Source organism: Budorcas taxicolor, chromosome 4, assembly GCF_023091745.1.
Source record: "Budorcas taxicolor isolate Tak-1 chromosome 4, Takin1.1, whole genome shotgun sequence".
Taxonomy (NCBI): domain Eukaryota; kingdom Metazoa; phylum Chordata; class Mammalia; order Artiodactyla; family Bovidae; genus Budorcas; species Budorcas taxicolor.
This window is the reverse complement of record NC_068913.1, coordinates 95,685,357-95,709,566: the sequence shown is the minus strand read 5'-3', so window position 1 is coordinate 95,709,566 and position 24,210 is coordinate 95,685,357. Positions and strand designations below refer to the sequence as shown.

The window sequence follows — 24,210 nt, the reverse complement described above, 5'->3', positions numbered from 1 at the left end:
TATTGTGAAAAGGTGTCCACACTGGATAGAAGATAAAGCAAGATGACTTCCAAGGTCTTTTTCAATTTTAATATTTTATGATTCTAAGGCATTTTAGAGGAGGGGAAAAGGGAAAAATTAAAAGTCATTTTAAAACTTTTTTTTTACTCCTTATCTGTGTTAATGTGGCTTTTTTTTAAAATTGAAGTATAGTTGATTTACAATGTGTTGATGTGTGCCTGTCTATAGCAAAAGGATCTGTATCAAGCATATCAAATATTTTTCTACAACCCTAAAAAATAATCTGATTAGTTTCTTTGCTAACAACTACATATCTGAATCCTAATTATACTGAAATGAAAATTTATAGTAATAATTCACCCAAGAGCTAGACTACACTGTTTGGTCTTTACTTGCTCCTGGATTTCTTGTACTCTGTAACTTGAATTTACAGAGAATAACCTCTTTCCCTAAAAACATTTCTGAGAGAGAGAGAGAAAAAAGACTATGTACTCTATGAGTATAGATGTTAGCAGACTAAATATGAAAAACAGATTTTTAAATCAAATCATTTTGACAAAGCCTGCTGACCTAAACTTTTGCAACCTCCCTCCTTTAAGGAACACTGAAGACGGGTAGCTCCTTACAGACACAGAGTCGATGCTATTTCTCAAGTGAAGCTGAGGAACTCCTAAGGAGAAGGAAATCCAAAAATTCCAACAGTCAAGTGTACCCAGAAATGCCATTTATTATTTTTGCTATTCATTGTTTCTTGATTAAAACTAGAAAAGTGATCAGTTTTGAAAGTGAAGACACACTGTTTTCTATGAATTAACTTTGCTTTCTCTCAAGTCACCATTTTCTATTGGTAAATGCAGTGTCTTCCAAGAAAAGATCTAGAATTACCAACGGCAATGAGAGCCTGTGGTGGACTAAATCTGGCCAAAAGCAACAAAATATTCATTAAATAATTAATTTTTTAACACTGGATTTTTAAAAAACTTAAAATTTGATATTTAGAAACAAACTATCTGAAAAATTGGTAATAATGCTGTTATGTAATAAGCAGAGAGCCAGTATCTTAAATGCAAAACTAAAAAAATACCAGATATGAATATGGCCAAAGTACACGATTTCTAGTAAGATATTTGCATGAAGCATTATATTCAGAAATAGATATTCTTTTCTTAGAAACAAAAATTACAAAAAGTAACATTTCACAAGAACACTTGCACTGAAGTATTCTTTCTAAAAATGCACAGATAAATTTTGGACTTAACATCAAAACTGAATAGAACAGATTTTGTTACAGCTTTGAGAAGTTATTTTTCTCCCTGAATGCTTTCCTCAAAGTTTTCCTTTGTATATGCATAGTATTTAAAGCTAAAGACATTACCTCTTTCTAAGGTACCCAATTCACATTCAGCTCAGTCACTCAAGTCGTATCCGACTCCTTGCGACCCCATGGACTGCAGCAGACCAGGCTTCCTGTCCATCACCAACTCTCAGAGCTTGCTCAAACTCATGTCCACTGAGTCGGTGATGCCATTCAACCATCTCATCCTCTGTCGTCCCCTTCTCCTCCTGCCTTCAGTCTTTTCCAGCATCAGGGTCTTCTCCAATGAGTCAGTTCTTTGCATCAGGTGGCCAAAGTACTGGAGTTTCAGCTTAAGCATCAGTCCTTCCAATGAATATTCAGGACTGATTTCCTTTAGGATGGACTGGTTGGATCTCCTTGCAGTCCAAGGGACTCTCAAGAGTCTTCTCCAACACCACAATTCAAAAGCATCAATTCATCAGTGCTCAGCTTTCTTTATAGTGCAACTCTCACATCCATACATGACCACTGGAAAAACCATAGCTTTGACTAGACAGACGGCAAAGTAATGTCTCCGCTTTTTAACATGCTGTCTACGTTGGTCATAGCTTTTCTTCCAAGGAGCAAGCATCTTTTAATTTCATGGCTGCAGTCACCATCTGCAGTGATTTTGGAGACCAAAACAGTGAGGCTCTCTCACTGTTTCCATTGTTTCCCCATCTATTTGCCGTGAAGTGATGGGACTGGATGCCATGATCTTCATTTTCTGAATGCTGAGTTTTAAGCCAGCTTTTTCACTCTCCTCTTTCACTCTCATCAAGAGGCTCTTTAGTTCTTAGCTTTCTGCCATAAGGGTGGTGTCATCTGCATATCTGAGATAATTGACATTTCTCCCAGCAATCTTGATTCCAGCTTGTGCTTCATCCAGCCTGGCATTTCGCATGATATATTCTGCATATAAGTTAAATAAGCAGGGTGACAATATTCAGCCTTGATGTACTCCTTTCCCGATTTGGAACCAGTCTGTTGTTCCATGTTCAGTTCTAACTGTTGCTTCTTGACCTGCATACAGATTTCTCAGGAGGCAAGTCAGGTGGTCTGGTATACCCATCTGTTGAAGAATTTTCCACAGTTTGTTGTGATCCACACAGTCAAAGGCTTTGGAAGTAGCCAATAAGGCAGAAGTAGATGTTTTGCTGGAACTCTCTTGCTTTTTCAATGATCCAATGGATGTTAGCAATTTGATCTCTGGTGTCCCTGCCTTTTCTAAATCCAGCTTGAACATCTGGAAATTCATGGTTTACATACTGTTGAAGCCTCGCTTGGAGAATTGGGGCATTACTTTGCTAGCGTGTGAGATGAGTGCAATTGTGTGGCAGTTTGAACATTCTTTGACATTGCCTTTTTCTGTGATTGGAATGAAAACTGACCTTTTCCAGTCCTGTGGCCACTGCTGAGTTTTCCAAATTTGCTGGCATATTGAGTGCAGCACTTTCACAGCATCATCTTTTAGGATTTGAAATAGCTCAACAGGAATTCCATCGCCTCCACTAGCTTTGTGTGTAGTGATGCTTCCTAAAGCCCACTTGTCTTGGCATTCCAGGATGTCTGGCTCTAGGTAGGTAATCACACCATTGTGGTTATCTGGGTCATGAAGATCTTTTTTGTATAGTTCTCCTGTGTATTCTTGCCACCTCTTCTTAATATCTTCTGCTTCTGTTAGGTCCATACCATTTCTGTCCTTTATTGTGCCCATCTTTGCATGAAATGTTGCCTTGGTGTCTCTAATTTCCTTGAAGAGATCTCTAGTCTTTCCCATTCTATTGTTTTCCTCTATGTCTTTGCACTGATCACTGAGGAAGGCTTTCTTATCTCTCCCTGCTATTCTCTGGAATTCTGGTCTATCTTTCCTTTTCTCCTTTGCCTTTAGCTTCTCTTCTTTTCACAGCTATTTGTAAGGCCTCCTCAGACAACCACTTGACCTTTTTGAATTTCTTTTTCTTGGGGATGGTCTTGATCACTGCCTTCTGTACAATGTCATGAACCTCTGTCCACAGTTCTTCAGGCACTCTGTCTATCAGATCTAATCTCTTGAGTCTATTTGTCACTTGCACTATATAATTGTAAGGGATTTGATTTAGGTCATACCTGGATGGTCTAGTAGTTTTCCCTACCTTCTTCAATTTAAGTCTGAATTTTGTAATAAGGAGTTCATTATCTGAGCCACAGTCAGGTCCCAGTCTTGTTTTTGCTGACTGTATAGAGCTTCTCCATCTTTGGCTGCAAAGAACATAATCAATCTGATTTCGGCACTGACCATCTGGTGATGTCCATGTGTAGGCTCTTCTCTTGTGTTGTTGGAAGAGGGTGTTTGCTATGACCAGTGCGTTCTCGGCAAAACTCTGTTAGCCTTCGCCCTGCTTCATTTTGTATTCCAAGGCCAAATTTGCCTGTTATTCCCGGTATCTCTTGACTTCCTACTTTTGCATTCCAGTCCCCCCTGATGAAAAGGACATCTTTTTTGGGTGTTAGTTCTAGAAGGTCTCGTAGGTCTTCACAGAACTGTTCAACTTCAGCTTCTTCAGCATTACTGGTTGGGGCACAGACTTGGATTATTGTGATAATGAATGGTTTGCCTTGGAAACGAACAGAGATCACTCTGTCATTTTTGAGATTGCATCCAAGTACTGCATTCTGGACTTTTGTTGACTATTAAGGCTACTCCATTTCTTCTAAGGGATTCTTGCCCACAGTAGCAGATATAAAGGTGATCTGAGTTAAATTCATCCATTCCAGTCCATTTTAGTTCACTGATTCCTAAAATGTCAATGTTTACTCTTGCCGTCTCCTATTTGACCACTTCCAATTTACCTTGATTCCAGGTTTGTATGCAATATTGTTCTTTACAGCATCAGACTTTACTTCCATTACCAGTCCCATCTACAACTGGGCGTTGTTTTTGCTTTGGCTCCATCTCTTCATTCTTTCTGGAGTTATTTCTCCATTTTTCTCCCGCAGCATACTGGGCACCTACCCACCTGGGGAGTTCATCTTTCAGTGTCATATTTTTTGCCTTTTCATACTGTTCATGGGGTTCTCGAGGCAAGAATACTGAAGTGGTTTGCCATTCCCTTCTTTGGTGGACCACATTTTGTCAGAACTCTCCACCATGACCTGTCCATCTTGGGTGGCACTACACAGCATGGCTCATTGTTTCATTGAGTTAGACAGGGCTGTGGTCCACGTGAACAGTTCGATTAGTTTTCTGTGATTGTGGTTTTCATTCTCTCTGCCCTCTGATGGATAAGAAGCTTATGGAAGCTTCCTGTTGGGAGAGACTGGGGGAAAATGGGTCTTGTTCTGATGGGTGGGGCCATTCTCAATAAATGTTTAATCCAATTTTCTGTTGATGGGCAGGGCTGTGTTTCCTAACTGTTGTCTGACCTGAGACCAAACTATGGTGGAGATAATGAAGATAATAGTGACCTCCTCCAAAAGGTCCCATGCATGCACTGCCACACTCAGCCTTGCAGCAGGCCTCCAACACTGCAGGAGGCCACCGCAGAACAACGCCTCCGAGGGAGACTCCTAGACACTTACAGGAAAGTCCGGGTCAGTCTCTTATGGGGTCACTACTCCTTTCTCCCAGGTCCTGGTGCACACAAGGTTCTGTTTGTGCCCTCCAAGAGTCTGTTTCCCCAGTCCTGGGTAAGTTCTGGTGGCTCTGTGATGGGGTTAATGGCGCCCTCACCCAAGAGGGCTCCTGCCACACCCAGGTCTGGTGCACTCAGCATCCCTGCCCCTGCGGCAGGCCGCTGCTGACCCATACCTCCACAGGAGACACTCAAACACTCACAGGCAGCTCTGGCTCAGGCTCTGTGGGGTCTCCTTGTGTGCACCAGGTTTTGTTAGAGCCCTCTGAGAGTCTCTGTTGGGTCTGGGGTTTGATTCTAAACACAATTTCGCCCCTCCTACCGTCTTGCTGGGGCTTCTCCTTTGTCCTTTTCAATTCACATTAGAAAATTCACATTGCTGCATCAAGTTTGTGTACTTCCGTGTGTTTTAAGTAAATTATTTTATGTGACACCAAGATATTTGCAGCTAAGCTTTGGTTTGATCAGTTACACATCTGATTCAAATTAACTGAGTTGATAGTTTGCTGAAGAAACCATATGGCAAGAGACACTGAGTAAAAAGGGAAACAACTTTTCTAAAAAAGCACCATTCAACTCCAATGACTGTTTACCTCATCTTTTTTTTTTTTTTTTTGCTTAATTACTTCTAATTTCATTGGAGTCTCTAGATAACTCAACGATCACACCTTAGATAAAGCTTGGAGCAAACTGACTGACAGTATAGCACATATGAAAAAGAAGAGCATGAGCTAGAGCTGAATTTTAAATGCAGCAGGAAGCTACTAAGGATTTTGATCTGGGAAGCAATAATCAAAGTTATGCTTTGGGGAGATTAATCTTGTTTCAGTATATAGAATGAAATAGAAAAGGAAGACCGAGAGTGACAAAAACATTACAGGTTTCCCCTGTTATCCTAAAGTAGAGTGTTCCCAATGAAACCTTTCCTAAGCAAAATGGTGTTATGTGAAGAAGCAATTACCTTAATTACCTTTGTGCTAACTGATGTACAAAGTAAATCCTGATAAAGCCCAGATGCTCACAGACACAGTGCAAAGCTATGGTGTCTTGATGCTGAGATGCCGAGCGGAGTTTCCAGGGAAGGAGCCTGGAAGGGCCGCTCACACTGCTTGGGGTGTGTGCTGCCTCTGTACCAGCTCACTGCAAAACAAATGGTGAACCCATATTTTTGCTTTATCATAAAAGTGACAATCCTCTTCCAATTTCTTTCAGTTAGTGAAAACAGACACTAACATAGGACTTTCTTAAAAGTGGTGTAAAGTAAACTTGGAAAAGTGGGGAATACCTATATTTGTTTTGTCTATTTGTTTTCTTAGTTGCTAAGTTGTGTCCAACTCTTTAGCGACCCCAGAGACTGCAGCCTACCAGGCTCCTCTGTCCATATTTCCCAGGCAAGAACACTGGAGTGGGTTGCCATTTCCTTCTCCAGGAGATCTTCTCAACACATAGACTGTACCTGCATCTCCTGCTTGGCAGGCAGATTCTTTACCACTGAGCCACTGGCGAAGCCTTTCCCTGTCTTAATAAAGTCACATTTGAGGCAATCAACAGCTGAATTATGGCACTACTGGGAAAGACAGGCAACAGAGACGAGGACAGCCCAGTAGTTAAAAACATGGACACTGGAACCACACTGCCTGTGTCCAAACCATAAGGGTTCTGTCCCTTGTGAATTATATGGCCTTAGAAAAGGTGTTACCCTCTGGGCCTCAGTTTCTTTCTCTATGCAAAGGGAACAATAACAGTACCTATTCCTCATTAGGTTATGAGTAAATGTTTATAAAAATTCTTAGCTAATAATAGTTACTATATGTGGATAAAACACAAGGGCTTAAAGACTAGCTGGATGGGTAAGTTGAGTAAGGTAAAGAGGTAACTATCAGTGTGAGTTTTAAAATTCTATAACTTAAAAGAAAACTTTAAAAACACAGATAGTGAAGGGCAAGTCAGCAATATTTACCACATGCATTACACAATCGTTTTAAAGAGTAAAAGACCAGAAAAATGTAAATATCTATCAATTGTGTGGCTGGCACTTTGCTGTATACCTTGAAACTAACACAACATTGAAAATCAACTATACACCAGTAAATTTTCTTTAAAAAAACTGTGTAGCTGGTAAATTACCATACATCCATACAATGCAATACTTTCAGCCATGAAGAAGAATCAGATCAATCTAAATATGCTAATATAGAACAATTCCTACAACATATTTTTAGTAAAAATTTAAAAAGACAGGTGCAGAAAGAATATGTACTCCAGGTATTCTTTATGTATTGACTCTAATTTGTCCAAAAATAAAGATAACATGTCTATATGTGAAGTGAAAGTGAAAGTCACTCAGCCATGTCCAACTCTTTGCAACCTCATGGACTATACACTGCATGGAATTCTCCAGGCCAGAATACTGGAGTGGGTAGCCTTTTCCTTCTCCAGGGGATCTTCCCAACCCAGGGATCGAACCCAGGTCTCCCGCATTGCAAGCAGATTCTTTACCAGCTGAGCTACAAGGGAAGCCCAAGAATATTACAGTAGGGAGCTTATCCCTTGCCCAGCGGATCTTCCCGACCCAGGAATGGAACCAGGGTCTCCTGATTGCAGGTGCATTCTTTATCTACTGAGCTATCAGGGAAACCCCATACCTATATCTATACATATGTAAATTTTAATTCTGGAAAGATACACTAAAAACTAACAGATCTGATACCTCTGGGGAGAAACTGGAGAATTAGTGATTTAAGGAGAAGAGAGATTTGGTCTCCCTTGTATACTATTTTATCAGGCTTATAGAGTGTTTTTCAGTTTAACAAAAATAATTTTTTAAAAATGACAGGCAGGTAAGGTTGAGTTCAATAATAAGAAATCATATTTACATATGTAAGTGAGCATAACTTTTTTATGTGTTCTACAAGTTTGCCCAGTATAGATACTGGTAACAGTCTAATGATCTGGGTGTTCAAAAACACTAAAGACTTTTTTTTTTTTTTTTTTTAAGATCTTAAAAAAGCTCAAGGTCAATATACAAACTGAACCTTCAACCGCATCTGTTGTTTGGTCGCTAACTCATGTCTGACTCCCTGCGACTCATGGACTGCGGCATGCCAGGCTTCCCTATCCTTCACTATCTCCCAGAGTTTGCTCAAATTCATGTCCACTGAGTAGGTAATGTCATCCAACCATCTCATCCTCTGTTGCCCCCTTCTCCTCCTGCCTTCAGTCTTTCCCAGCATCAGGGTCTTTTCTAATGAGTCGGCTCTTAGCATCACGTGGCCAAAGTGTTGGAGCTTCAGCTTCAGCATCAGTCCTTCCAATGAATATTCAGGACTGATTTCCTTTAGGAATGACTGGTTTGATCTCCTTGCTGTCCAAGGGACTCTCAACAGTCTTCTCCAGCACCACAATTCAAAAGCTAATTCTTTAATGCTCAGCCTTCTTTATAGTCCAGCTCTCACATCTATATATGACTACTGGAAAAACCACAGCTTTGGGTGTACAGATCTTTGTTAGCAAAGTGATGTCTCTGCTTTTTAATGCACTGTCTAGGTTTGTCATAGCTTTTCTTCAAAGGAACAAGAGTCTTTAATTTCAAGGCTGCAGTCATTGTTCAGTGATTTTGGAGCCCAAGTAAATAAAATCTGTCACTGTTTCCATTGTTTTCTCCATCTATTTGCCATGAAGTGATGTGACCAGATGCCATGATCTTAATTTTTTGAATGTTGAGTTTTAAGCCAGCTTTTTTACTCTGTTTCACCTTCATCAAGAGACTCTTTAGTTTCTCTTCACTGTCTGCCACTGAAGTGGTATCACTTGCATATCTTGCATATCTGAGGTTATCGATATTTCTCCTGGTAATCTTGATTCCAGCTTATGCTTCATCCCGCCTGGCATTTTGCATGATGTACTCTGCAAATAAGTTAAATAAGCAGGGTGACAATATACAGCCTTGACGTACTCCATTTCCAATTTTGAACAAGTCCATTGTTCCATGTCCGGTTCTAACTGTTGCATACAGGTTTCTCAGAAGAGAGGTAAGGTGGTCTGGTATTCCCATCTCTTTTAGAATTTTCCACAGTGACTGTAAGTACCATCTGCATGCTAATAATTCCAAAATTTATATCCTGAGCCTCTACCTCTCCCTTGATTTGATTATATATGGGGATTGTTTACCTTAGATCCTCTACTTTGATGTCAAATAGGCATGTCAAGCTTAACACAGCAGAAAGAGAACTCTTGACTGACTTCCACAGTCCTTCTTGTCTCAGTCTGCTCCATCACATGTAATGACACCATCATCCATCCAGTTGCTTAAGACAAAAACTTTGAAGTCACCCTGATTCTTCTCTTTCCTTCATATCTCACAATAAATCCTGTTCATACTATTTTCACAATATATCTCATACTTAATTATTCTCACCATTTATACAACTATATCTTGCTCCAAGCCACTACCATCTTTTTAGGAGACTATTGCAGTATTTTTCTAAATAGCATTTATGCTTCACTTTTACCATTTCCCACAATCCATTCTCCACCTGACAGTTACAGGAAGCTTTAAAAAATGTAAATCACACATACACAAAAAATTGTAAATCACATCACATACTCCCTTGCTTAAAACTGTCCAATAGTTCCCCTGCTTAGAATAAAGAAACGTCACAAATTCCGTTTTAGACATGCTGAACTTGAGGGGTAAATGCCATGTAAGTGGAGACATGACGAAGGCAAGTATTTGGCCCTCAAGAGTGATTTAGGCAGAATTACAAAGTGGCCTGATTTCTTCATATATAACTGAAAAATGAACACCATGGATCTGGGGAAAAAAATACCTAAAATAATTTGAAAAAAGAAGGGCAGACGCATGGGACCAAGACTTGAGAACTCCAATTCCTTAAAGGCCTGGTAGAAGAAGGATCAACAATAAGAATTTAGTATGAGAGGCCGGACACAAAAAGAAAACCAGAGCTGATGCCAGAGAAGCAAAGGAAAAAGGATGTTTCAAAATGAAGAGAGATCAGGTAAGGTGGAAACTGAAAAACACCACTTGATTGACAACACATAAGTCACCTGTGACTTTAACAAGAGCTACTTCAAAGAAAAGAGGGGCAGATGTGGCAATGAAGACCTCAACTCTAGTCAATATTTTCATGAACTTGGCTCTGAAGAAAAGGGGACGACCAGAAAGATAAAACTTGAGTAAGGTCTGGAGAAGGAAATGGCAACCCACTCCAGTATTCTTGCCTGCAGAATCCCACGGACAGAGGAGCCTGGCGGGCTACGGTCCATGGGGTCACAGGACTGAGCATGTGTGCATGAGGGTGGAGGGTGACAGGTTGGTAGCAATAAACTGGTAGAAGTAAAAAAAAAAGAAGAAAAAAAACTTAAGCAAGGTCAAATGCTAAAGGGATGACTTGATCAACAGAAAGGGTCAGAAGACAGATAAGTGGTAAAAATGTAAATATTCTGAAAAGTCTGAAAAGGCAGGAAGGGGTGGAATCAAGGAAAAGACAGAAGGATACAACAACCACTGATAAGATTAGACATAAAACTGTACTTGGAAAAGCCATACAAAAACTGTATGTGCTAAATTCCTAGGTTAAAAAAGTTTATTTAGCCTTATGTAATGTAAAATAACCTAAACTCAACTCTCTGCCTGAGTAACCATAGATATTGACAATTACTAATTCATTCAATAAATATTTATGAAAAGTCTGCTATAAATGGGGCAGTGTTCTCGTCCTGTGGAAGGTGACAGAGAATAAGACATTATTTTTCCCTTTAAGAAGCCCATAGTTACACAGGGAGCTCAGTCCCCGGTGCTTTGTGACAACATAGAGGGGTAGGATGAGGAGGGGGTGGCAAGGAGGCTCAAGAGGGAGGAGATATATGTATGTATACTAACAGCTGATCCACATTGTAAGGCAGAAGCTAATACAATATTGCAAAGCAACTGTCTTCCAATTTTTAAAAAAAGCCCATAGTTAGATAAGTTCGAAAACAAATACTTGCAAAGTAATTCAGTGTAAGTACTGCGATCCTTTGTATAAACAAAAGAAGGTGATGGCACAAAGAAGAGGCACAACAGCACGGACTCTGAGTCTAAGAGACGGTCTGAACCCTACCTCTGACATTTATTAGCTATATGCATTTCGTGCAGGTTCTGCAGCTTCTCTATAAGCCTCAGTTCTTCATCACAGAAGGGAATGAGAAAGTTATGAGGATTAAATGAATTAATATTTGTAAAACACCCTGAACAGAGGCAGACACACAGTAACTACCCAGTATATAAGTAATCTATTTGTATTAAAAGAGCGAACAGAAAAAAAGCTATGTAACGTATACTTGGGTGGGTCTTAGAAGGGATTTAGGAAATGGCAGTCTAAGAAAAAAATGGTTATGTGCAGAATCATGACACAGTGTGGTACTGCAAGAAATTGCAACTTAAAAAATTTCTCCCTCCCAACCTAACTTCTTCTAAGAATTTAAAGCAACTAACTGCAAATAGTTCTATTGCTGAAATATAAAATGAAAGACCTAAGTGGTGAGGCTGTAGTGGTAGAAAAGGTCAGAAAAATTATTAGAGTAAAGAGGAAAAATTGGTAAGACTTTGTGACCAACTGTACAAGGGGTGAGCAAAAGAAAGGAATCTAATGTGATTCTCAGATATCTGGCTTGATTCACTAAATTGATGAGGTAGCCATTAAATTAATCAGAAGAAGGAACACAGAAGCAAGAACAGGTTTGGCAGGAAAGATAATGAAACTGTTTTCAGACAAGCTGAATTTAAGGCACTCATTAGTCACCTGAGTGGCACTGTCTAGTAGCCACTGGCAAACAGGCCAGGAAAAGAGCTCTGGTCTAGAGATAGATTTGTATGTTGTCAGGATATTAATGACATCACCCAGGGGAAAATATAAGAATGAGGAGGGAAACAAACAGATACACTCTTGGATATCAGTATTAAGCACTAGATAAAGAAAAACTAATGAGAAATTCAAGCGATAAAAAGGGTAACTAAGAGCTCTTTAGGAATACAGACTGTGTCTAGTTATATATTCCCAGGCTTTAGTAAAGGGGCTAGTCAAAATCAAAATCTAGAGCAACTGGGTAGGATGAAGACTAAGAGACAGCTAATGAATTTGGTGGTTAATAAGCTATTACCTTAGCAAGAAAACTTGAGTAGAACAATGGGGGCAGAAGTGAGACGTGCAATAGGCTGAAGAGGAAAAAACGAAACAATTGAGTCTATTCTTCCAAAACCTTGGCTGTGAAGAAAAGAAGTAAAATAGTACATCAGCTAGAAAAAAATCTAAACAGTTATTTGTATGATCAATTGAGGAGAAACAGAGTCTACTTGGTAAAATAAGAGAAAACATTTAAATACAGAACAGGTTTAAGAGAATCCCAAGTTGCCACTAGTAGTATGTAATGATTTACACAATATTAAATAAAACACAATTCACTGATAAAGAACTAAAAAAGCAAAATATCAAAATGCTGACACAAGTATCAAATGGAATTACTATAGATGATTTTCTCATTTTAAGTTTTCAATATTTTCCAACTTTTAATAATGAGCTGTATTCCTTTTTTAAAAATTGAAGTATAGCTGATATACAGTATTATGTATTTTACAGATGTACAATATAGTGATCTATAATTTTAAAGATTATATTTCATTTACAGTTTGTTATATTCCATAGGTTGTATAATATATCCTTGCAGCTTATTTTCTACCTAATATTTTGTGCCTCTTAGTCTCCTATCCCTGTGTTGCCCCTCCCTACTCCTTCACCCCACGGGTAACTACCAGCTTGTTCTCTATATCTGTGAGCTTGCTTCGTTTTTTTTTTTTGCTCTATTCACTAGATTGTTGTGTTTTTAGATTCTGCATATAAGTAATATCATACAGTATTTGTCTTTGTCTGACTTATTTCACCTAGCAAAGTGCCTTCCAAGTCCACCCATGTCACTGCAAATAGCCAAACCTCATTCTTTTTCATGACTGAATAGTATTCCATTGTATATATACACCACATCTTCTTTATTTATTAACCTGTTGATGGACACTTAAGCTGTTTCCATATACTGGCTTTTATAATAATGCCACTATGAGAGCTTGTATTCCTTTTACAGTGGTGGTAGGAAATAGAAGACAATAAGCTTTACCAAAATTAATGCTGCCTCAGGGGCAGAAAAGACAAGTAATTCTAACTTGAAAAAGACAAGATAACAGAGACAAAATATCAGCAGGCAGAGAACAGAAAAGAAATGGAAGGAACAAAAATGAAACCAATGCAGAAATGAACTCTTCCCTGTAACTAATACAGACGAGCACAGACACTGCTAAAAGTGGAGTGAAGCACCGGACCGCACTTCCTTGCTTGAGAAAGGCAAGCGAGACATCAATATAAACAAACTCTGGAAACCACAACACATTGTTGAAAGAATTAAAGAAGATCCAAATAAATGGAAAAATATCCCATGTTCAGGGATTAGAAGACAACATTAAAAGATGATGACATCTTCAAACTGATGTGCAGATGGCAATCCCTATGAGAACCCCAGCTGAGTTCTTCCTACAAATTGACAAGTTGATTCTCAAATTTATATGGAATTGCAGGGACCCAAAATAGCCAAAACAAACCTGAAAAAAAATAAAGCAGGAGAACTCACATTTTCTGATTTCAAAACTAGGTCCAAAGCAGCAGTAATTGAGGCATTATGGCACTGGCACACGGACAGACACGTAGATTAATGGAATAGAATTAAAAGTCCATAAATAAGCCTATACATGTTTAAGGTTGACTGGTTTTCAACAAGAATGCCAAGACTATTCAATGGCGGAAAGCACAGTCTTTTCAACAGGACAGTCAATTAAGATAACCTTTACCACATGCATTAATGTTAGAGCAAAACTATAAAATTCTTAGAAAAAACACAGGTCTTCACGCCCCTGGATTTGGTAAAAGATTCTTAGACATGACAACAAAAGCAAAAGCAAATAAATAAATAACAACAGTAAGATAAACAGGTCTTCACCAAAATTTAAAACTTTTATGCTTCAAAGAGCATAATTAAGAAACTGATAAGACAACCACAGAACAGGGAAAATATTTGCAGATCATATATCTGACAAAGGACTTGAAATACATAAAATATAAAATGTAGAGAGAGGCTGTGGTACATATACACAATGGAGTATTACTCAGCCATTAAAAAGAATACATTTGAATCAGTTCTAATGAGGTGGATGAAACTGGAGCCTATTATCAGAGGGAAGTAAGCCAGAAAGAAAAACACCAATACAGGATACTAATGCATATATATGGAATTTAGAAAGATGGTAAGGATAACCCTGTATGCAAGACAGCAAAAGAGACACAATGTATAAAACAGTCTTTTGGACTCTGTGGGAGAGGGCGAGGGTGGGATGATTTGGGAGAATGGCATTGAAACATGTATAATATATGTGAAACGAATTGTCAGTCCAGGTTTGACACATGATACAGGATCCTCGGGGCTGGTGCACGGGGATGACCCAAAGGGATGGTATGGGGAGGGAGGTGGGAGGGGAGTTCAGGATAGGGAACACATGTACACCCATGGCAGATTCATGTTGATGTATGGCAAAACCAATACAATACTGTAAAGTAAAAATAAATAAATAAATAAAGGAACTTTGAGATTATGTTAGGCCTACCTGGGGGGGGGGGGGGGGGGCGGGGGTGGAATGTAGAGAGAGCTACAATGTATAAGGAGTTCTTACCATTCAATAATAAAGACAATCCAATTAAAAATTGAGCAAAGGATCTAATAGTCATTTCTCCAAAGAAGACATACAATTAGTCAACAAGTATATGAAAAGATAAACAATGTCAATCATACCTTAAAAGAAAAAAAACTAGAAAGAAGGAGAGAAAAGGGAAAAACAAGGAAAGATGCTTGACATCATTAGTCCTGAGGGAAATGCAAGTCAAAAAGTACAATGAGATGCCACTTCATACCCACTGCTGCTGCTGCTGCTAAGTCGCTTCAGTCGTGTCCGACTCTGTGCAACCCCATAGACGGCAGCCCACCAGGCTCCCACGTCCCTGGGATTCTCCAGGCAAGAACACTGGAGTGGGTTGCCACTTCCTTCTCCAATGCATGAAAGTGAAAAGTGAAAGTGAAGCCACTCAGTCATGTCCGACTCTTCGAGACCCCATGGACTGCAGCCCACCAGGCTCCTCCATCCATGGGATTTTCCAGGCGAGAGTGCTGGAGTGGGCGCCATTGCCTTCTCCCTTTATCACTGCACCACCAGGGAAATCCTACTTAGGCATGTACCTAAGAGAAATGCAAACATATGTCCACACAGAGATCTACACACAAATGTTTGTTTACAACAGCCAAAAAGTGAAAAACAATCTATATGTCAATTAATGGATAAACAAAATGTGATCTAGTCATACAGTGGAATATTATTTAGCCAGAAAAAGGAATGAAGTGCTGATATCTGCATCAAATTAATAAACTTAAAACAGTATGGAAAGTGGAAGATGGCAGTCAAAAAGACTATGGTTCCACTCATAGGAAGAAGTCCATAACAGGGAAATATACAGAGAAAGAAAGTAGATTATGGTTACTTAGTGAGTGGGGGAGAAGAGGAGCAGGAAGATGAGGGAGGGACGACTTAAGGGACATAGGGCTTCTTCTTGAGGGGATGAAAATGTTCTAAAATTGACTGTGGTAATAATTCCACAAGTCTGAGTATACTAAAAATCACTGAATTGCACACTTTAAATAGTGAACTGTACAGTATGTGGATTAAATCTCAATAACACTACTAAAGCCATATAAATGGATATGTTAACGTTTAAGAGGATTAACTACTCTTGTGCTAAAGAAAATAAATCAAAAATTGAACTACAAAAATATTCAGAAAGTAAACACAAGAAACCTATAACTTACAAGACACATCTCAAGTACTGTTCAGAAGAAAACTCAAAATTTAACACCCAGGTGGTGCAGTGGTAAAGAATCTGCCTGCCAATGCAGGAGATGAAGGTTCAATCCCTGGGTCAGGGAGATTCCCCTGGGGAAGGAAATGGCAACCCACTCCAGTATTCTTGCCTGGAAAATCCTGGATTCTCCGTGGACAGAGAATCCTGGTGGGCTACAGTCTACGGGGTCACAAAGAGTCAGATACGACTAAGCCCACACACAAACATACACAACACAAGAATGAAAAGAACATTAAGGATTCCACAGAAGAAGACAGGAAAACAGCCACAAAATAAACATAACAAAAACTAAAGGAAGGATTTAAAACAGTGAAAGAAAAATATAAGTAAGAAAAGAGAAAATAATAGAACTAATATTTTTAAAAAATCCAAGACTTGGTTGCAAACAACAAAAGGGCAAGGCCTCACATATACTAAATAAGAAGTGATAATGAGTAAAATGACAGTGTAGTCACAGACACAGGAAATTTTTTTTTAATCATAAAAGAGTACCTTGCTCATGTTACCCAAATAATTTTGAAAAAGTGGGTGAATCAGATTGTTTTGTAGGATAATACATATTGGCAAAGCTTCCTCACAAAGATATAAATGATAAGCAGTCAAATTATCATAGAAGTAAAGAGATAACTGTCAAAGAGCTAGTCTCCTCCCAAAATACTCAAGGTCCAATAATCTCACAGGCAATTCAACCAAACATTTAACTCGAAGGCCATTTAACCAGAGAGGAGAAAAAAGCCTAGAAAAATAAAAGTTTGAAATTATTTTTATGAAAGTGGCATAATCCAATAAAGATAAAATACATAAAAGAAAACTACAAAGCAATTTAGCTTAAGAGGAGTGATGCAAAATTTCTAAATAAAGTTTAGGAAATAGAACCCAATAGCACATATAAAATAATACACAATAACAAAGTGAATTGATTTAGGAAAGCAAGGATGGTCCAGTCACAGTAAATCTATTAGGACAACTCACCACAATAGTAAACAAAGGAGAAAAATCATGTAATTCCCACAGAGGCTAAACTTTTAACTTCCGTATTTTAAAAAATCTTTGTAAAATGTTAAGAGCTGACTACTTTAACATAGTATGTACACTTTAACCTAAAGTCAGGCTTAATAGGAAAGCATGAAAAAACTAGCATTTAAGTCAGGAAGACAAAATCCACTACTATTTTACTGTTTAATATTCTTGGAAAGTACTAACCAAATTGATTTGCCAAAAGAAAGAAAGAAGTATAAAAACTGGAAAAGAGCAGATAAAGTTATCTTTATTTGCTAACAATATTGTGTGCAGTCACTCAGTCATGTCTGACTCTGTGTGACCCCGTGGATGGTAGCCCGCCAAGTTCCTCTGCCCATGGAATTTTCCAGGCAAGAATACTGGAGTGGGTTGCCATTTCCTCTTCCCAGGGATCTTCCCAACCTAGAGATCTAACCTGCGTCTCCTGCATTGGCAGGTGGATTCTTTACCTCTGAGCCACCTGGGAAGCCCAATGATATTATTTAACTGCAAAACCTTAGAAAAACAACTGGGGAACCATAACAGATAGTACTGGGATTCCAAAGGTGGCCAAGTACAAAATTAATACTCAGAAATTAATAGCATTACCATGTTCAAAGAGCAAGATAAAAGTATAACAGCAATAAAAGCCCCATTTACAACAGCAACAAAAAAAGGTAAAATACCAGGAATACATACAAAAGAAATGTAAAAGGTCTGCATGAAAAAAACTTTAAATTGTTGTCAAGGGATACAAAAACAAATTTGAAAAACAAGAAATGAATGTACACCCTCTTCCTGAACAGGAGACTGAACCTCAAAAAGAAGTCAGTCATCTCTAACTCAATCTTCAAATATAATGCAGGATCAACAAAAATACCAAAAGATGTGGGGAGGGAGCTCAATAAACTAAGTTTTATACAGAACAAACAAAGAGTATGCAGGAAAACTCCAAGAAGTAGAATGAAAGAATTATAATCAAAGAATGATGTCATTAGGTGTAAATAGGTAATCTGATCAATGAAATAGAATAAAAGTCTAGTAAAAATACCAAATTTATATAGAAACTAAGCACACCTATAGATAATATTTCAATACTGTGATAACTGGGTAGCCATCTAGAAGAAAAGTGAAGTTAAATCCTACCTAAATACTTTACCTAACTAAATTTTGTACCAATAAGTGCATTTAACTTAAAAATAAATTATAAAGTTACCAAGAAAAAAAAAACAAGAATTTTACTTTTAATTGGAAATATCAATAATATTGAAATAGGAAAGGCCTTTCTTATGATCCAAAAAACCTAAAATCAAAAAAAGATTAATAATTAAACTACACAAATATTTTAATTTCTGCTGAAAAATATATTGTAAACAAAGTCAAAAGCTAAATGAAACTGTGACAAGCATCTGCAACACATAACTGAGACAAGGAACAAATTTCTGTAAAACAGAGCTCCTACGAACAATATTAAACATTCCAACAGAGAAAAAAATATAACCAGGTAAATAGGAAATATAAGCAGATGTTATAAATAAAGGAAACAAATATGGCTGTATGGTTTTTATACCTATTGAAAAGATGAAGAAAAATATACCTTTTTAAATTGGCAACATAAAAAGTTTAATAACCCACTCTGTTATTAAAAGCTACGGGAAGCCAGAACTCCAACACCAATGAACACAATCTGGCACAACCTCTATGAAAGGCAATTGACAATATCTATCAAAATTTAAATAGCACATATCCTTTGACCCAGCAATTGTACTTCTAGGAATTTATTCTAAAGACAGACTCACTAATGTGCAAAATTATATACATACAAAAATATTAACGGTATCATCCTTTGTGTTAGTAAGACTGTAAACATCTTAAATGCCCATCCAAACAAAGAAATGCTACCATTTTTCTTCCCTCCAACACACACACTCACACACTTTTCTGGAAAAGATACATACAAAATCAGTTGCTTCAAGAGAAAGAAGCCAATTATTGGTCAAAGGAAGAAGGAAAATTTGCCTTTTACCATTTGTGCCTTATATCATAAACATATATCACAAGAAAAATTCTCAGTTAATATTTTCGGTATTATTTTTACCCAGCTTTACCAATTGTTACATTTTTCCTCCTTTTTCTTTGTCAGTTTTCCAGTCCCCATATTAGCAACATCGTTTAACTGTTTCCCTAGGTAACACATGGCATTCACTCAAATTTACACACTTAAATCACAATAATAACGTGGGTTCCACTGTCCCCATGATCTCCATGCCCCTGAGCTCTATGACTGCGCGAGTACTGCCCCTGTTCTTTACTGCACATATGGAAAGATTATGAGTAGGGAGAAACCCAGGTCTAAGAAGCTATGAATTTCTTGGCCTATGGGGCAAATGTATAACCACTACTGTATTTAGGAGACAGAAAAAAGGTGAGAAGCTGCTCAAACAAGGTTTCACAAAACATTATTTGTGCCACCACCACAGATGCAAAGTCTAGTCCACTATCTTTATGTTCAAGAAACTGATTGTATCCATTTGTCCAGAGTCAATGGGGCAATATGGAACTGAACCACACTAATTAATCACATTCACAAGAATTTAACTGTTTACACATAATGCCAATGTATTAATTTAGAGTTTTAAAATACATATGTGTGTCTGTATATGAATACATGTATATACACATATATATTTGATGTATGTGTGTGTAAATATATGTAAAAAGTAGCAAATCATGCATATCAAAGAATTACATACAAATGGAACCACATGGGGCTACTAGTGTGTATGGAGAAAACAAATAAAAGGTCAGAGATGACTTTTCTGAAAAACAGTGTGATCAAGCTGAGATCCAATGGGAGAGAAGTTTAAAAAGAGAGAGAGAGAACAGAATGAGGATTAAGAGGGTTGCTAGATGATGGAATAGCAAGTACAATGGTCCTGTGGCAGAAGGGAGCACAATCTAAAGATCGTGGGAAAAGATCAAAGAACAAGACAACATGATGCAGGGTTATCTGGAGAGCTAGAGAGGGGCCAGACAACTCAGTGGCTTTTAGGCCATGTTGAGGATTTCTGCCTTATTTTAAGAGGAATGAAAAGCTAGTAACGGGTTGTAAGCTGAGATGAAAACAGACTTGTGCTTGCAAAAGATTAGTGTGCTGTACAAACTGGAGGGCAACAGTATAAGCAGGAACACTGCTTAGAAAGCTAGTGTAGGAGACCTACGGCAGGGATGATGGCTGCATCGACTGGCACAAATAAAATAAATAGGACTTGGTGACTGATTACACCAGAAATGCAAGGAAGAGGAAACCGTTAAGGAGGACGCCCAAGTTTCAGGCTTGCATAACTGCAGGGATAAAGATGCTATTGGTGAAAGAGAGACAACCCCAAGACCGGATAGCTCTGTTTTTGTTTCATTGGTGGATGGAGGAGGGTGTACTGTGTGCATGCTCAGTCGAGTACGATTCTTTGACCCTATGGAATTGGAGCCCGCCAAGCTCCTTTGTTCATGGCATTTTTCAGGCAAGAACACTGGAGTGGTTTGCTATTTCCTCCTCCAGGGGATCTTCCTGACCCAGGGATTGAACCCTCATCTCCTGCATTGGCAGGTAGATTCTTTACCTCTGAGCCACCAGAGCTCCCTGGATAGAGGGCAGATACGCAAAAAAGTAAGGAGGGTTGCTCAGTGCCCGGTACCTGAAAATAGAGCAGGTAGAGCAGGAGGAAAAATGTTAAATGGGATTAGAAATCAAAAGTGGGGGAAAGTTACCTACAAAGATGTATTATTACTATTATTTTTTAATCTCCAGGGTCAGCCATAAAAAAGCCTAGATATTTCTACCCCTCCCTTTCACTTAATATCTTGTTGAATATCTCAAAATAAAACCTTTCAATCAAGGGGAGAGGTAAGGCTTAAAATGAAATGCTTGGGGAGAAAAAAAAATAATTGGTGCGAAAATCTCAAAGTATATATTGAAATATCAGATGTTTCCAATTTTTGAGAGTCAAGAGAAGACTGAGGCTTTCTGCTTGGGGAAGAAAGAATGAAACGCCAGTCAAGGGGGAAAGAAAGCAGAAAAAAGAGCTGATGGCCCCATTGCATGAATTTTCACAGTTTAAACACCTTTATCTTTACCTCTGGACAAATGGCTGTTACTGGTCTTGTGTGCAAAGAGAATGCAGAAATAGCTCCACACTGAAGCCCCTTTTCAGAAACCAAGGCTTCCACTGCCATCGAGTGGTGGCAGTGAGGAAGTGCACCAACCAGTTTCTTGGAGCCTGGGAATGCCAATATGAAGACTATGGTATAATTAATCTAAGCTCAAAGATTTAAGATTGCAGTAATAGAGGACAAACTAGTTACAGTCTTTGGTATCTTCTAACCTGTCAATATACAAAAATGAAAGTTTTTGCTATTACTTTGGGGTTAAAAAAAAGATTTCTCCTTTTTCCTTTTTGATGTTAAAGAGTACATATTAAGCAGTTTTAGAATACCCAGTCTGATACGATCATCTCAAACCCATCTCCTGGTGTATTATATATTTGACTAAAACTGCTTCACAGTTAATTTTAATGGTGCATATAAACGGATTAATGTGCATTTCTAGCATAAATCAACAACCTTATCACAACCATAAGCAAGTGTCGCACTCAGTATGCAAAATCCCCTTTCTCTTCAAATTAATCAAATAATTTTTTTTATTACTTAGTACAAGGCATGGTAGTAAACACCCTCATTCTCAAAACTCATCAGCTAAACAAATACAAAATCACTGATAAAATCAACTTCAATCTTATTCACAAAAAAAACATAGTGAATGATTAACACACATTCTTGATAGTTCTCTTCATGGTAAAAATAAGCTTGCCTAACATAATATTTGACATTCTGGGCAGTACACCTTCATTCTCTATACTGAATATTCACCTACAAATGTAGCTCTTTAAAATTTGCTGCACACACACATCGATTTGATTTGTCTTTCAAGGCATCGGAACACAGGGATAGTAAATTTACACAAAAACGTTAAATATTCACACTGGGTACATTTTCCAGTTCTCAATAAGCTGTTTTCATATGGGGGTGTGTGTTTAGTCGCCAAGTAGGGTCCGACTCTTTCACGACCCCCTGGACTGTAGCCTGCCAGGTTCCTCTGTCCATGGAATTTCATATGGTAGACACAGCATAATTTTGTCACTAACGATATTCTTGATTTTCATTTTTTCCCGTTAAAATCCATACACGCTATCCACTCTATTTATATTCCAAAATATTAATAATTCAACTAGTTTTCCTTAATTCTCTTGGTTCTGTTTCCTACCCACCTCCCTCCCACCCCCTTCTTCCTCCTTTCTTGCTTCACAATGCCTAAATCTTACACACTCGAGGTGGTTTTTACAAAAATCATTCCTTGGAATGCTCTTCCCTCTTTCTTTCTTTAAAAATAATTTCCCACAGCTAGGCGCCAATGTCTTTCTTTTACAAGATCAAACTGCGGAAGAGGACGAGACTGGGAACCGAGTAAGCGAAACATTTGGGAATGTCAATGAGACGACGGCCTCTCCTTTGAAAAGAAAACACAACAACTTTCAGCACAGAGCTTTCAATAGATCAAAAATACTTTTTTTTTCCGCCGTGCTCCTGTTCCCTCCCTGACCTCAAAGACACCTTTCCTTTTCTCTAAGCCCCCCATCGTTCTGCTGTGCGTGGGGCCTGCCTTTGCTCCTCCCAAGGAAAAGAAAGGCAGGGAGAAAAGAAAAGGGAGCAGTCACCTTCCCACCCCGCCTGCGAGCTGTCAGGACCGTGCCCCACCACTCACCTGGCAGGTGCGGCCGCCCGGAGAGTTGCACGAAGCGGTTGAGCTGACCAGTCCCCCGACCCCCGTTGCCCCCACTGCCCCCGCCGGCCCCGCTACCTCCGCCGCCACCGCCGGCTGCGCCTCCTCCCCTCCGGCGGTTCCTGTCCCAGCCCTGGGCGGCCGACATGACCGGCTAACGACTGCCGCAGCCTGGTCACGGCAGCCCGTGGCCCGGCGGCACTAGCGGAGCCTCCTTCCTGGGCTCCTCAAGAGACCCGGGAGACCGGGGAAGGGGGAGCGCCCAGTCTCATCAGCAGCCAATGACTGAGTAACTTGGTGACAGATAGCCAATGGCCAGTCGTCTTCTTGGTAGGTGGAGGGAGGCGGGGAGAGACGTGGTAACCATAGCTATGGCTTAAAAAAAAGAAAAAAGTTGGTGGGGTTGGAGAAAGGCAGAAGCAGCCACTCATCACTCGAATCCACCACGCTAAGCAAACCCGCGGCGCGGTGACTCCTGAGGGGTCAGGCGGGCCAATCGAAGGCCGAGTGAGAGAGGCCACACCTGCAGAAAGAGTCCCGACGATAGCCGGGAATCCAGGCGTGTTCAGGACTCAGGAGCTCTTCCCCCATAGACACTGAAGCCAGAAACAGGACGCTGACGAAATACACATATTTTGAGGCAATACAGTGTTCTGCAGAGAGCTCTCTTCGACGGAGGGGGGGGTGGGGGGGGGGGCGGGGGGGGGCGCCGCGGGGAAAAGAGGCAGAGTCAAAGCTTAAATGTAAGAATGAGATCTCATTTGTCCTGTCTTTCAGTCCACTGGGGAATTCCTCCCTAATTCAATACAAGCCACGTCTCACGCAAACGAACAATTTTAAACCTGGTTAACAAATGTGGGAAGATGTTCGAGCTCACCAATAACTGTAGAAATACAAATTGAGATCCCAGTGAGAAACCATTTCAAGCTTATTACGTTACATTTCTTAAATAACATCCAGCAGAGAATTAGAGTGCCAAGAAAAAGGTTCTTTCGTAGATGACTGACGGCACTGTAAATGTTTTTCTCAAACTTCTTTTTGCTCGTAGAAAATTCGAACCAGCTGGAAGACAGGAACAGGTACAGAGGATGAAGATCAAAGAAAAATGTAGATGCAGAGATCAGGAATTCTACTGTTCCAAAATTAAATGGAAATTTTGACTTTGAACTTAACTGGGCACAGTGCAAAGTAGGAAAATAGATTGTTCACTGATGTTTATGAATGGTAAGAGAAAACCATATGAATTCCTCAAGAGAAACAAAACTTTTCAAGATTTTTAGATCAGGTGACTTTTTTTTTTTTTCATACAGGAGAACCTTACGTGATGCGGAGAAAAAAGAAAATCTGCTGGAGCTGAGGATGTGTATCCTCTTGGTGCATGTTGGGAGTTTCACTGTCCCCGCCTCCTTTTGTCATTTT

General features: G+C 39.2%; 1 protein-coding gene across 1 annotated transcript in view; it reads right to left on the bottom strand.

Moving 5' to 3' along the window:
- KLHDC10 (kelch domain containing 10) overlaps window positions 1-23,026 on the bottom strand; it is a 56,673-nt gene extending 33,647 nt beyond the window's left edge. The window contains exon 1 of the mRNA XM_052638898.1: window positions 22,774-23,026. Within this exon, the coding sequence (XP_052494858.1) occupies window positions 22,774-22,939 (166 nt within the window). The 5' untranslated portion in view covers window positions 22,940-23,026. The remainder of the gene's footprint in view (window positions 1-22,773) is intronic.
- Between the last annotated feature and the right edge of the window lie 1,184 nt (window positions 23,027-24,210).